This window comes from Rhinoderma darwinii, chromosome 3 (assembly GCF_050947455.1).
Source record: "Rhinoderma darwinii isolate aRhiDar2 chromosome 3, aRhiDar2.hap1, whole genome shotgun sequence".
Classification (NCBI taxonomy): Eukaryota; Metazoa; Chordata; class Amphibia; order Anura; family Rhinodermatidae; genus Rhinoderma; species Rhinoderma darwinii.
Window position 1 is genome coordinate 250,149,113 of NC_134689.1, and position 13,329 is coordinate 250,162,441.

The window sequence follows — 13,329 nt, forward strand, 5'->3', positions numbered from 1 at the left end:
CATAGGTTTGCACACGTATTTGGAATACAGTATTGTCCACTTATGCCTCATGCACACAACCGTGTGCGCCGTCCAAGTCCTCTCAGTGATCCAAGGAAAGATATCTTTCCTCGGATCGGAGACTCGCACCATTTTTTACGGACCCAATTCACCCACTAAAGTGAATGGGTCCGTGAAGACTATCGGGTGCCACTCGGATGCCGTAAAAAACGGCCCGAGTGGCACAACGGTCGTGTGCATGAGGCATTAGGTGCCTCTCACAGCACACTTATGTTTGTTTTTTTTTTTTTATTGTGGTATATGTATCGCAAAATTCCTTGCCATCCAAGGGTATATGCTTTTCTCAGAAGTAAACAAAAAACACAAACTCCTAAGGCCTCATTCACACGACAGGGTCCGAGTGTCGGCTGGGAAAATCGGCCGATTTTCCCGGCTGGTTTGCATCCGTTCCGATTCCGTTCTGGGCCGTGTTGCCGTTTTTACCGGCCGATTTGGACCCGATTTGCATCCGTTTTTTTCCCTGTCCGTTTTTTAATCGGATGAATTTCATTTGTCAATAGTTTTTTTGAGTCAACCCACTATAAACACACCCAGTTAGGTCACATGATTGCCAGTCAACCTTTTTCACTTGCTTAGGCTGGGTTCACACAACCTATTTTCAGACGTAAACGAGGCGTATTATGCCTCGTTTTACGCCTGAAAATAGGGCTGCAATACGTCGGCAAACATCTGCCTATTCATTTGAATGGGTTTGCCGACGTATTGTGCAGACGACCTGTCATTTACGCGTCGTCGTTTGACAGCTGTCAAACGACGACGCGTAAATGGACTGCCTCGGCAAAGAAGTGCAGGGCACTTCTTTGCCATGTAATTTGAGCTGTTCTTCATTGAACTCAATGAAGCACAGCTCAAGATTTACGAGCGTCTCAGACGGCTCGCAAAATGCGAGGAGGAGCATTTACGTGTGAAACGAGGCAGCTGTTTTCTCTTGAAAACAGTCTGCCTTTTCACACGTAAATGACAGCTAGCGTGTGAACATACCCTTACAGAGTATAGAGAGCTTTGTCTGATCCCTCAGCTGCATTTCATTGGATAGGATTCAATAGGATATAAATCAAGTTTATAGTGGAATGAACACATATTCCATAGCAACAGATGCCTAATTAAACTACACATAGATACTGTTCATTCCAGGTCTATCGAGCACAGGAATTTCCAAAAACGTCTGTTTATATGGAGTTTGTGTTTTATTTCCTCCTCACCTCCATCTGTTCATGCCATGTCTACCAAGCATAAAAAAAAAAAATCATTATGCCCTTTTTTATATTATCTTCACGTTACTAATAATGTTCATTCTTTTACTTCATTAGTTTTCAACATTCTTTTGTATATCCCCCTGGACAGAGCACTTGATGTCTCTGTCCATATCTGGATAGGGACATCAGGGGCAACTCCTGAAGTGGAATCTCCATGTGGCCGGTGATTCCGCTTCAGAAGTTTCCCCTGATGTCACTGTCCATATATGGACAGAGACATCAAGCGCTCTGTCCAGGAGCGGAATTGCCGAACACACGGGGATTCCGCTCCTTCAGGGAGCTAAAGTGGGGCTAGCACATAGAGCAGGGACGAAGCTACAGCAGTAGCAGCCGCTGCAGCTGCTAGCGGCGCCATCGGCCATGGTAGGTGTATCCGCTAGCAGCTGCTATAGCTGTAGCGACGCCTGAAGAAGCGCCAGGGCAGAAAGGAGGCTGATTCGCCGGGCCAGGGAGATTTGGGAAGGGAGCCATCACAGCGCCCCCTAACACCTGCTGTACACCCCAGCCCTGCCACACAGTACCCCTGCACATAGCAGAGCAGGGACCTCACTACAGCAGTACCCCCAAAGTGTTACCTCCAGCATACAGTGCTTCTTCTGAATGGGATACTCCTCCTCCTCACATGCACTCTGCGCTGTGAGGAGGAGGAGAGAGTGCGCGAGCGACGGTAGACCCGGCAATCACTCGGGACACATTCCTGTGATGGCCGTGTATTACCCGGCCCCATAGACTTCTATGGGAGCCGGGTGGCTGGGTACCCGGACGAAAATAGGGCATGTCCCATTTTTTGACAGCCGGTTTTCCCGGCCCGTCAATAAATCGGTCGTGTGAATAGCCCCATTAGGGGTCTATTGTTCCTAATGCAGCCGGGTGACGGCCGATTTATGAACGGCCGTCACCCGGCCGGGAAACCCTGTCGTATGAATTCCGCCTAAGGCTAATGCGTCAAGGTTCAGTTAGTGGATTCCGTCAGCCATTTCCATCAGGGGAACCCATGAACGGAAACCAAATGGAAACCATTCATTTCTATTGACCACGGACACCTTCCTGTATACTTGCAGGACGGTGTCTGGGCCTTATAAAGCCTCCGCAAAAGATAAGACATGTCCTATATTTTGCTTCTTACGGACCGTGCTCCTGTACTTAGTACGGGAGCACGATTTGAAAATGTGAATGGCTATCCATGGTTGCCAGATGCCGGCTGTGCCCGTAATCGCGGACTGTGATAACGGGCACGGCCGTGTGCATGAGGCCTAATACTCGAGCCGCTTGAGTCATTCAGCAAAATTTCTAACCATATGATCATCCGATTATTGGTGTATATATTTTCCATAAAATCCCTTCTTTAACACTTTGTAGGGTATACTGTGAGACAAATGAAGGGATATAGACATTTTATTGCTCCAATAAATTTTTACAAAAAAATAAGTCCGTTTAAAATAGTCATAATTGAAAAATATTTTTCCCATTTTAATGTATACAGTTCTTATTCATGGTTACAGACTACAAACAAAGCCTTTGTCTGATCTTGCGTGTTCGGCCTCATACACCTGGCTAAGATTTCATAGAGTTCCTACGAGTCCATTTTATGGAGATGCAGGCACTCTGTCGCTATGTGGTGACAGTATATTATAGAAGCATTTCATTGCTGTGATGTAGCAACAGATGGAATTCTGTGTTAAATCAGAAATGCTGAGTTAGGCCCCATGCACACGACTGTAGACTTTGTCCGTATTTCGATGGCTGACTTACACCTTACCCTATATTTACGGGAAGGGGGTCTGGTGCCGTATAAACCTTCCGTTAAAAAATAAAGGTCAGGTCCTATTTTTATTTTATTTTACGGACAGTGCTCCCATACTTTATAATGGGAGAACTGTCCGCAAATGCGGATGACTGTCCGCTGCCAGCCATGCCCTTAGTTACAAACCGTGATTACGGGCACGGTCGTGTGCATGGAGCCTTAGTTTGGGCGCTGTATTACGTATTTATACAACTTGGATTTGTAATACAATAGTGTACATGAGGCTCCTTTCCATCTGCCTCCTTCAATACTTTTTGCTATCTATTTTGTGTTTTATTTTAGATGTGTTGGCGCAACGAAATGTCATTTTTTTTTTTCATGTAGACTGTGGTAGACTTCATACTGTAACAGCCTAGATAAACACATCTGTTAAAGAGGCTCTGTGACCACATAAGTGCCCTGTCTCCTACATAATCTGATTGGCGCTGTAATGTAGATTACAGCAGTGGTTTTTATTTTGAAAAACAATCATTTTTGAGTAAGTTATGAGCTAGTTTAGATTTATGCTAATGAATCTCAATGGACAGTCAGCGTCATACACTTCTCATTGTTCCAGCCCAGCATGATCCACAGCACAGTGTGATTGTGCAGTGAAAGAAGCTGGGCTGGAACAATGAGAAGTGTATGACGCTGACTGTCCATTGAGATTCATTAGCATAAATCTAAACTAGCTCATAACTTACTCAAAAATGATTGTTTTTCAAAATAAAAACCACTGCTGTTATCTACATTACAGCGCCAATCAGATTATGTAGGAGACAGGGCATTTATAATCTGGTGACAGAGCCTCTTTAACATCCCCACTGATTTCAATCGGATATTTAAGATTGTTTCAATCTGGAATTAGGGACAGAAAATGCGCAGCAGAATACAGTAGCAGCAAATTGGGTGAGATTTAACAAGGCTCGTCTCAATGCTGCTTAAATTTCTGACCAGAGATTGACCTGCAGTGCATATATTTCGTACCGCAGTATGTCAATCCCTGCTGCGGTAAGTGGACTGAATTGCTGCGTTTTTCGGAGGAGATGTCACCATCTCCCAACATTGAGACAAACAAAGCAAAATCCACACCATTTTCTGCACTAAGAAAACCTCAGGAAATGGTGCGGTTTTTCGGCAGAGGGAATCCTGCCAGTTTCTGCAGAATTTCTGCAGAAATTTTCTGCTGCAATTCCGTTACGTGTGGACAAGCCCTTATATGGGGATTTTGCTGCAGCTTTCACCCCTCCTACGTTGAAAAGTTTGAAATCTGCGGTGAACATCCAGAGCAGAATAAGAACGCTGTGTATTTAAAAATCCGCATCATGCTCTGATTTCCTTGCGGAAAATGTTCAGCAGCCTGTGGATACGGTTTGTTCAACCTTATTCACTTGCCTGCAACGGTCTTCCTCTGCTGATTTTCTGTCTGTATTTGCTGCAGAAAAATCCACAACCAAACCGCTATGTGCGTTATTCGGGATTTCAAAATTGATGGCCTATCCTTAGTGCACGTCCCCCTACTGAACTGAATGAGAGGACGCACATGCTCAGTTCAGCTCTCCAACTGCCACCAGCCAATAGATAATGTCTTCTCTGCTTGTCAGTAGAGAAGAAGCTTTTATTCAGAAACACAGCTTGTAGTGTGGATGGAGACAATGCCTCTTGCACGCGACCGTTGTACCACTCGGCAATGGTCCGAGTCCCTGATCCGAGGAAAGCTAGAACATGTCTTATCTTTCCTCGGATCACAGACGGGACTCGTACGGTCGTGTGCATGAGGCGTAAGAAGCACACAGGAGAGCCAGCAATTTGCTTAGATGAAGAGCAAGCATGCATACAGCACTGCTTACATGCAGCGTGGAGCTCTCCCTTCTCCTGCTCATCCCTTCACTGTGTGTAAGATGCAGGCTCTCCGTCCTCCGTTATATAGGTCATGGCTCTTCCTCTAAGGCCTTATTCACACGAACGTGTTCTACATCTGTGATACGCGCGTGATTTTCGCGCGCGTCGCACGGACCTATGTTAGAGAATGGGGCCTTTCGGACTGTCAGTGATTTTCACGCAGCGTATGTACGCTGCGTATAACTCACGACATGTCCTATACTTGCCCTTGTTTCGCGCATCACACACCCATTGAAGTCAATGGGTGCGTGCAAATCGCGCACGGAACACTTCCGGGTGACGCGCTTGATTCGCACTACAGTAGGTAAAGAAGAGAAGGGAAATCCCCTCCTTCTTTACTCTGTCGTCACATAAAAAGGGAGTGTCATAATGATGGCTGCGTGAAAATCACGCAGCCACGTACCGAATACACATGTCAGACTGAGCTTTTGCGTGCGCAAAACGCAGCGTTTTTTGCAAGCGCAAAATGGACACGTTCGTGTGAATAAGGCCTAAAAGACATGTAATGGGGGGGGGGGGGCACGCGTTTGTGAACCTTCTCCAAGAGAGGAGGCAGAGGCAGTGAAACAAAGTGATCTGCCTATACAATCTGTGACCGGGAGGTGGAGGAGCTGCAGCAAAAAGCACAGGCCCCCTTAGCTGCCAGTCTGACGAAAATATAGCAAAGCAACGAATGGAGAAATGAATGAGGAGATCTTTGGATCCATGTAAGATACAGGGCTGGTTCTGGCTTTGTTAGAAAGAGACTGTCATGCGCTATATTAGGTCTAATTTTCTTTCTTTTCATTAATTCTGGGACAACCCCTTTAACCGCCCACTTGACCTTCAAAGAAGTAATTTGCCTATTGGGAGGCAAAACTAATTGCACTGATATCTCAGGAACGGTGGGAGCTAAAAGAAAAATAAAATTAAAAAAACGCCAAAATCATGTCTGCTGCTGTTTTTTGGGCAGTCGATAAGTCAATATACAGGATTGGAGGCCGTAGTCAGCAGGCTTCTCTAAGAACAAGAGCTGTTAGTAACAGCTTGTCCTTAGAGCGTCCGTTAGCCTCTTCTACAGCGACACCAACAGACGTCGCTGTAGACTAAGAACCTGCACCGCCCGCTGTCAAAAGTAAGTGGGTGGTTGTTAAGGATTTAGTTTGAAATCCATTATTGCAAAGATTCCTTTTATTAATGCTAGTGTATTTTGCACTACTGGAATTGAGGAGAGTAGCTGCCCAGAATTTTGCCCAATTAAATAAGACACACGGCTCTCATGTCTGGTGCATTTGGAATTCTCTGAACATTTAAAAAAAAAAAAAAGTTATATTGTACATTTACACAACTTATTTGCCCCTTTTTAAAGCATTGTCTATGATATATAATCCTAAAAGTAAATTTACAGCTTGATCACGCCAACTTTTCTTTTCTTGAACACAAATGTTGCAGATTTGGCTACATTTTTTAGAGGTAGTTTTTTTAGCTTGTGTAATTTTTGCCAAAGTCTACCATAAACTGAATTAAAATTGTTGTCCAGTGTTCTTAGTTTTCAATCTGTATTCTCACCCATGATGATACTGCTGATACTATATGTATATATCAGAAAAACTCCTTGGTCAGGCCATACTGCTGTAGGGCTAGGATCTCATACATAGTTTTGCTGCAGTTTTTGGCGCCAAACACCGGAGGAGACACAAAAGAAAGGAGATGCTTGGGATGGATCTTTCCTTTCTTCTGGATCCACTTCTGACTTTGGCTAAATAAAACTGAGCCAAACACTGCATCAAAACTGCATGTGGGTGATCCTGACCTCAAGAAGCCAAAACCAAAAACCAGATCCTCAATGGTGTTCTACTCCTTTTTTAAATGGGAATTTGTTAATATTTATTCACATGTTGGAATATTTGCTTTCTGAACAGGAATTGTGACCAATTGCATGCTAAGCTTTGTTCGAGTTTGTCCCAGCAAACAGGCTGATAATTGTATCAGGGTTTCTAATGGGAATTTGTTCTGGGACATTCACACAAGTATCTGAACAGTAAAGTTTGTTGCCTCCCTGGTAACTCATTATATATTATGTATGTAATTACTTACTATACGCATGTAAGTATTCGTAACCTTAGTAGTCTGTTATTGCTGTCTTGTCACTATAAGGCCCTGTGCACATCTTGTTTTTCGGGTAAACCTTTGAAAAGCAAAGGGTTTTTTTTCTTCATTTTTATAATAAAGTGTATCGGCGTGTTTTTGTGTAACTTGGTAAATACTTTTTATTAAAAATAATTTTTACTTTTTTAGATACATTTGCTCTGTATTCTCTATGATGCAAATTATTGTACCATATAATGTGCTGGGAAACTGGAAAACAATTGTTTGGAGTGGAATGGGAAAAAAATCCAACTGATTTCTCCATTGTTTTTTGGGTTTTGCTTTTACTGCCTGCACCATGCAGTATAAACGTCATGTTCTCTTCATTCTGGGGGTCCGATTATGGCGATACCAAATTGGTATATATATTTTTTATGTTTTACTACTTTTACAAGGAAAGAACTATTTGTTAAAAATTAAGTTTTATTTTGTGTCCCCATGTTCTGAGAGCCATCACTTTTTTTTTATTTTTTGGTCGACTGAGTGATGTGAGGGCTTGTTTTTTGCAGGCCATCTTGGGGTACATAAGACTTTTTGATCACTTTTTTTATTTTGTGTGAGATGAGGTGACTAACAAACAGCGATTCTGTCATTTTTAGTATATCTTTTTCTTTCACGACGTTCACTGTGCGGGCTAAATGTAAAATTGTAAATAGTTAAGACTTTTCTAGATGCGGTGAGACCAGTTATGTTCATTTTTTTTAAATATTTTTTTTACTATTCAGTTTTTGTTTTTTTAAATTGATTTTCAAAAGAGAAAATACAATAAAATAGTCACCGTTCTTGATAAGAAATACAAGAAAAATGAGAACAGAAAATAATAAAAGAAAAAAAGAAAAGAACATGATACAATAGTACTGAAATTTTGAGTCTACATTTTAGTCATGTAGGATGCAGAATAATAGCTACCATATAGCGGAGACCTCAAATGGTGGATGATAAAGACCCAAAAATCCTTAAACCCCATCCCATGTCTAATCGTGTGGATGCAACATACAGAGAGACAAAAGAAATTGTATAGGATGGGGGAGAAAGGTGGCAGAAAGTGGGGAGGTAAGGAAATTACATGTTACTCGGACACTCCACCTATATGGCAAGATACATCTTCCAGGGTCCCCAAGTCTTATCAAATCTATCCTTTGATTCTGTTAATATACTGGTGAGTTGGTCATTGACCATTATCCATAACCGTTTTTTTTTTAACTAGGACCACTGAAATCGTAACTATATGCCAGGACTTGGCAGCTGCCAGCTTAGGCTTCACATTTGTGCTAGGGTCCCGTTCCGATGCTCCGTCAGAGCTTTCCGTCGGAACGCGACCCTGCCTGACACAAACGGAAACCAAAGGTTTCCGTTTCAATCACCATTGATTTCAATGGTGATGGATGCGGTGCCAATGGTTTCTAGTTGTCTCCATTGCGCAAGGGTTCCTTCGTTTTGAAGGAGTCAATAGTGTAGTCGACTTGGTAAAAAATAAATGTTTTTCAAAAAACGTATATAGATTAAAGCGCCTATTAGGTTAGGTAGGAGATAGGGTAGTTAGAAACTGGTGTCATAGCCTCCTTAATGCAATTCAAGAGAAAAAACATATATTGTAGCCTATTTGTACATTTTTGCTTCTTTATATTTAACGGCTTTGGCCTTCAAAACGTAGCTTAATTTTTTATTATTTTTTGCTTAATCCCATTCTGAGACACAACTTTATTTTTTCGTTGATGTTGCGCTGTGAGGGTTTTTTTTTTTTCTTTTGTAAAAGAAAACCTTTAAAAAATATGTTTAAAAACACGTGCACATGTGGAATGCCCAAAATATTCAATTTTCCAGTTATTTTTTCTCTTATCTATTCTGCTTTGTAGACCACAAATGTAAACAATCATGTTATATTCTACAAGTAATTGAATGTTCATTAATTGTTTAGTTTTAAGTGGTTTTGTTCATATGAAATTATTCAAAATGTATACATTTCTTTTTATTTTTAAGGAAATGTTTCACTTGAAAACTTACAGATTCGTGAAAATGCCCTGGTGAGTATTTTGAGAATTGCTGCACATATAAATGTTACATACATTTTTTTATTTTTTATCTTTATGTATATTTTAACTTTCTAGTCCTAAGTGTTACTGAACATATATATATGGCATTTTGTGTCTGGAAAAAATATGCAAATATTCACTAAATTGCAATAATTTTCCATGTCTTAATGTAATCCCTTTCCGACTGCTCCCACCGTCTTTTGACATCAGGGGGTGCCTAGTCTACAACGACATCTTTTGGTGCCTCTGTAGAAGAGGCTGATGAGCGCTCATTCTCTAAGCAGGAGCTGTAACTTCAGCCTCCTGAACACAGCTGGGATCGGAAAAAATTACTGCGGCATGATCAAATGGGACTCTATGATCGCATTACTGGAAACCTGGTGACACAATCAAAGGTGGGGAATCCCTCTTCAGTCGGCCCTGGGGCCCTAGAGACAAACCCCAGGGCAGTCTGTTAAGTTTGCCTGCTGTTAGGTCACTATGTGCTGCCCTAACAGCCTGTGTCAAAGTGACACCATATAATATATTCGTATACAGGAGTATGCTAGTACATTATAAGTTAAAAATAAAGTTCTAAAAAAAGTTATCCTTTAATGGGATTAAAAAGAAAAAAATTCAATTTTTCATAAAATATATTTTTTTGCCCATATATTACATAAAAACAAAAAAACACATATTAGGTATCTACCCAGCCGTGATAACATGAAGAATTAATTTAACTGGTTATTTAGCGTGAAACATGAAAGGAATAAAAAAATAAAAGGACAATGCCGAAAATAATTTTTTTTTCTTCCTAAAATCACGCCACAAAAACAAATTATATAACTTAAACAGTAAATAGTTTTTTTTCTACCCCCAAACAATGCAGCCTCAGTCTCCCTCACTGTGTGTGAAGCAGCTTCATGCTCATAGGATAGCATCAGAGGCTCCACCTCAGGAGAATCGCTGGTGTTGACGCCCACTTGGCTAGTATAGCCTCATTTGCATATTTAGAAAAAAAGCTAACTTTTAAAATAAACGTTTTGGGACTCCATTTTCACTAGTATTATCAGTGTGATCGCGTCTATTATATTAGCTAGGGATAAGGCCTTACTAAACTAGTGACAGGTTCTCTAAGTTTAAATGCACATATCACAATAAGTATTCTGTTCCCCGAGGTGTAGGAAAAAATAGGAGGACTCCTCCATCTCACCGTTATGTGGGTCCAGGTATGGACTGCGCTCGGATCCTGCGTGGCGGCACACGATGTGGATAAACAAAACAGAAGAAATTTGATCCAGCGCTGGTTGATTTAAAAGGAAACTGTTCCAGCTTTATTCGTAGAAATGGTGAAATCCGATGGCGGTAAGGGTGGTTGCATCAGCACAGGGCATTATTGCTGATGTAACCACCCTTACCTCCATCGGATTTTACCATTTGTACGAATAAAGCTGGAACAGTTTCCTTTTAAATCAACCAGCGCTGGATCAAATTTCTTCTGTTTCGTTTATTCTGTTCCCCCTCCCCCATGGGCCCACTAAATACAGTGGTTATCTACACTTTAAATTTGACCATGAGGCGTCCATCAAATAAAAGACCATTAATTGAGGCTATATTTGCTTAGTGGCACAACGAAATAATAAAGGAAGAACTTCAAACACTTGTCGGATCAATAAGACTTCTCAGTGATTGCTGTGTTAAAGAATGAAGGCTAACCTACTGAATATTGATAGATATGTTAGGTTATAGTATTGATCATGATTGCAGTATTCACAGCATAATTTTTTTGTACCGCAGATCTTACATTTTTTTAAAAAAAAATTTCAGCATTGAGTTTAGCATTAAATTCTGTTTCAAATAATATATAAACATAAGCATGCAACGTTGCAAAACATGAACATTTGCAAGCGTCCACAATTTGGTCAATCACTGTATGTAGTATGGACCTTAGAGCCTGCATAAAGATCATATTATTCCCCTTTATTTCAAAATCGGTAGAGCTGGAGGTTGATGAGCATAATAGGCCCTGGCCATTTTCTTGTATGGGGCCCAGATATTTCTGAGGGCACCTCTGTTTATTTCTGAATGATAAGCAATAAAGCATAATGTGGATCATCCATGGACCGCACAGAACAGAATTGCTGATCACATGTGGCATCAAGTGTGTGATTCACACGGACATATTGTTTCTATACAGATGGGTTTCAGTTTAATTCATCTCCGCTGCGTGGATCTCTTACATCTAGTTGGGCAAGTAGAAACTGCCTCCAACCAGTTCCACTGACTACTTTACACGTTCTTTTGGCCAGGTTTACACAAAGCAATAAATTTCCGTTTGCACACAACAGGCGTACACAGTGATATTTTGAGAGCCTACTGCGGTTTGATAAAATCCTAGCTTGCCCTATTCCTCTCTGTACACTGCAGGTGTTTTGTTTTTTAGATATTTTCTCAATACAGTTTTTTGTAATACAAAGTAGTTCTAGCAACATTTTATTGGAGTGCTCCTTTAAAAAAAAATGCATATTTCACTTGCATCTTATTTGCTTTTTGTTCTGGTAGATTTATATAATGCATATTGAAATTAATCAAGTTAAATGAAGTCTAATGTAGACTCTAAGTCAGTCTAAGGCCCAATTGACACGACCGTGCCTGTAATCACCATCCGTGATTAGGGGCGTGGACAGTCATCCGCATTTGCGGCCCGTGCTCCCATTCTAAAGTATGGGAGCACGGTACGTAAAATAAAAATATAGGACATGTCCTATATTTTACGGAAGGTTTCTACGTCACAGTCCACTTTCTGTAAATATACAGGAAGGTGTCCATTGGTAATAGAAATGAATGGGTCCGTAATGACGGACTAAATCTATGGTCGTGTGCATGGGGCCTAACTTAAATCTGCCACTATCCAACTGGGGTGTATTTACATGAGTTGTTTTTGTTGCAATTTTGCCGTAATTCAGGTAATTGCAAACCGCAAAAAAGAAAGGACTCCTGTAAATACACCCTAGTAGTAAAGCTTAAAGAGGCTCTGTCACCAGATTTTCAAACCCCTATCTCGTATTGCAGGTGATCGGCGCTGCAATGTAGATTACAGTAACGTTTTTCTTTTTCAAAAACGAGCATTTTTGGCCAAGTTATGAGCATTTTTATATTTATGCAAATGAGCCTTTCTTATGGACAACAGCGTTTTTAATCTTATTTCCAACTGGGCGTGTATTGTGTTCGTTACATCTGGGTGTGTTTACTTGTTTTACTAGCTGGGCGTTGTGAATAGAAGTGTATGATGCTGACGAATCCGCATCATCCACTTCTCTTCGTTACCACCCAGCTTCTGGCAGTGCACAGACACACAGTGTGTCCTCGCGAGATCACGTTGTGACGTCACTCACTTCCTCCCACAGGAACTTCATCGCGTCGGACGAGCGAGGACACGCTGTGTGTCTGTGAACTGCCAGAAGCTGGGTGGTAACGAAGTAACACCCAGTTGTCCATAAGAAAGGCTCCTTTGCATAAATATAAAAATGCTCATAACTTGGCCAAAAATGCTCGTTTTTGAAAAAGAAAAACGTTACTGTTATCTGCATTGTAGTGCCGATCACCTGCATTAGGAGATGGGGATTTGAAAATCTGGTGACAGAGCCTCTTTAATTTTATGATTACTAAATAAACCCTTTAATGATAATTTTTCATTTTCGATTTTTCCTCTTCGCCTTCCAAGAGCCATACCTTTTTTCATTGACATAGCCGTATGAGGGTTTTTTTCTTTTGCAGGACGTGTTGTAGTTTTTAATGCCACCCTTTAATGTACCATATGATGTACAGGGAACTTTTGAAAAAAATATTTTATGCTTTGGAATGAAAAAAAAAACAAAAAACCAGCAATTTCCACATTGTGTTTGGGGTTTCGTTCTTACGGCGTACACAATGTGGTAATTACATTTTTGCCTTTTTATTCTGTGGGTCGATACAATTATGGCGATGCCAAATATATTTGATTGTTTTTGTGTTTTATGCTTTTATAAAGTTAGAAGCATTTTCTTTAAAAAAAAAATAGGCAGCATTTCTCTTCCTCCAAACACGGCGAGTTGAGTTAATGCCAAAGAGCTCAATTTTAGTCTCGTCTGACCACAGCACCTTCTCCCAATCACTCTCAGAATCATCCAGATGTTCATTTGCAAACTTC

General features: G+C 40.9%; 1 protein-coding gene across 6 annotated transcripts in view; it reads left to right on the forward strand.

Annotated features, from left to right (window-relative positions):
• Positions 1-13,329, forward strand: part of VPS13C (vacuolar protein sorting 13 homolog C) — a 396,337-nt gene that overhangs the window by 2,180 nt on the left and 380,828 nt on the right. For all 6 annotated transcript variants that reach the window (XM_075857708.1, XM_075857702.1, XM_075857703.1 and 3 more), the window contains exon 2: positions 9,109-9,152. In XM_075857708.1, coding sequence (XP_075713823.1) covers positions 9,109-9,152 — 44 coding nt within the window. The remainder of the gene's footprint in view (positions 1-9,108; positions 9,153-13,329) is intronic.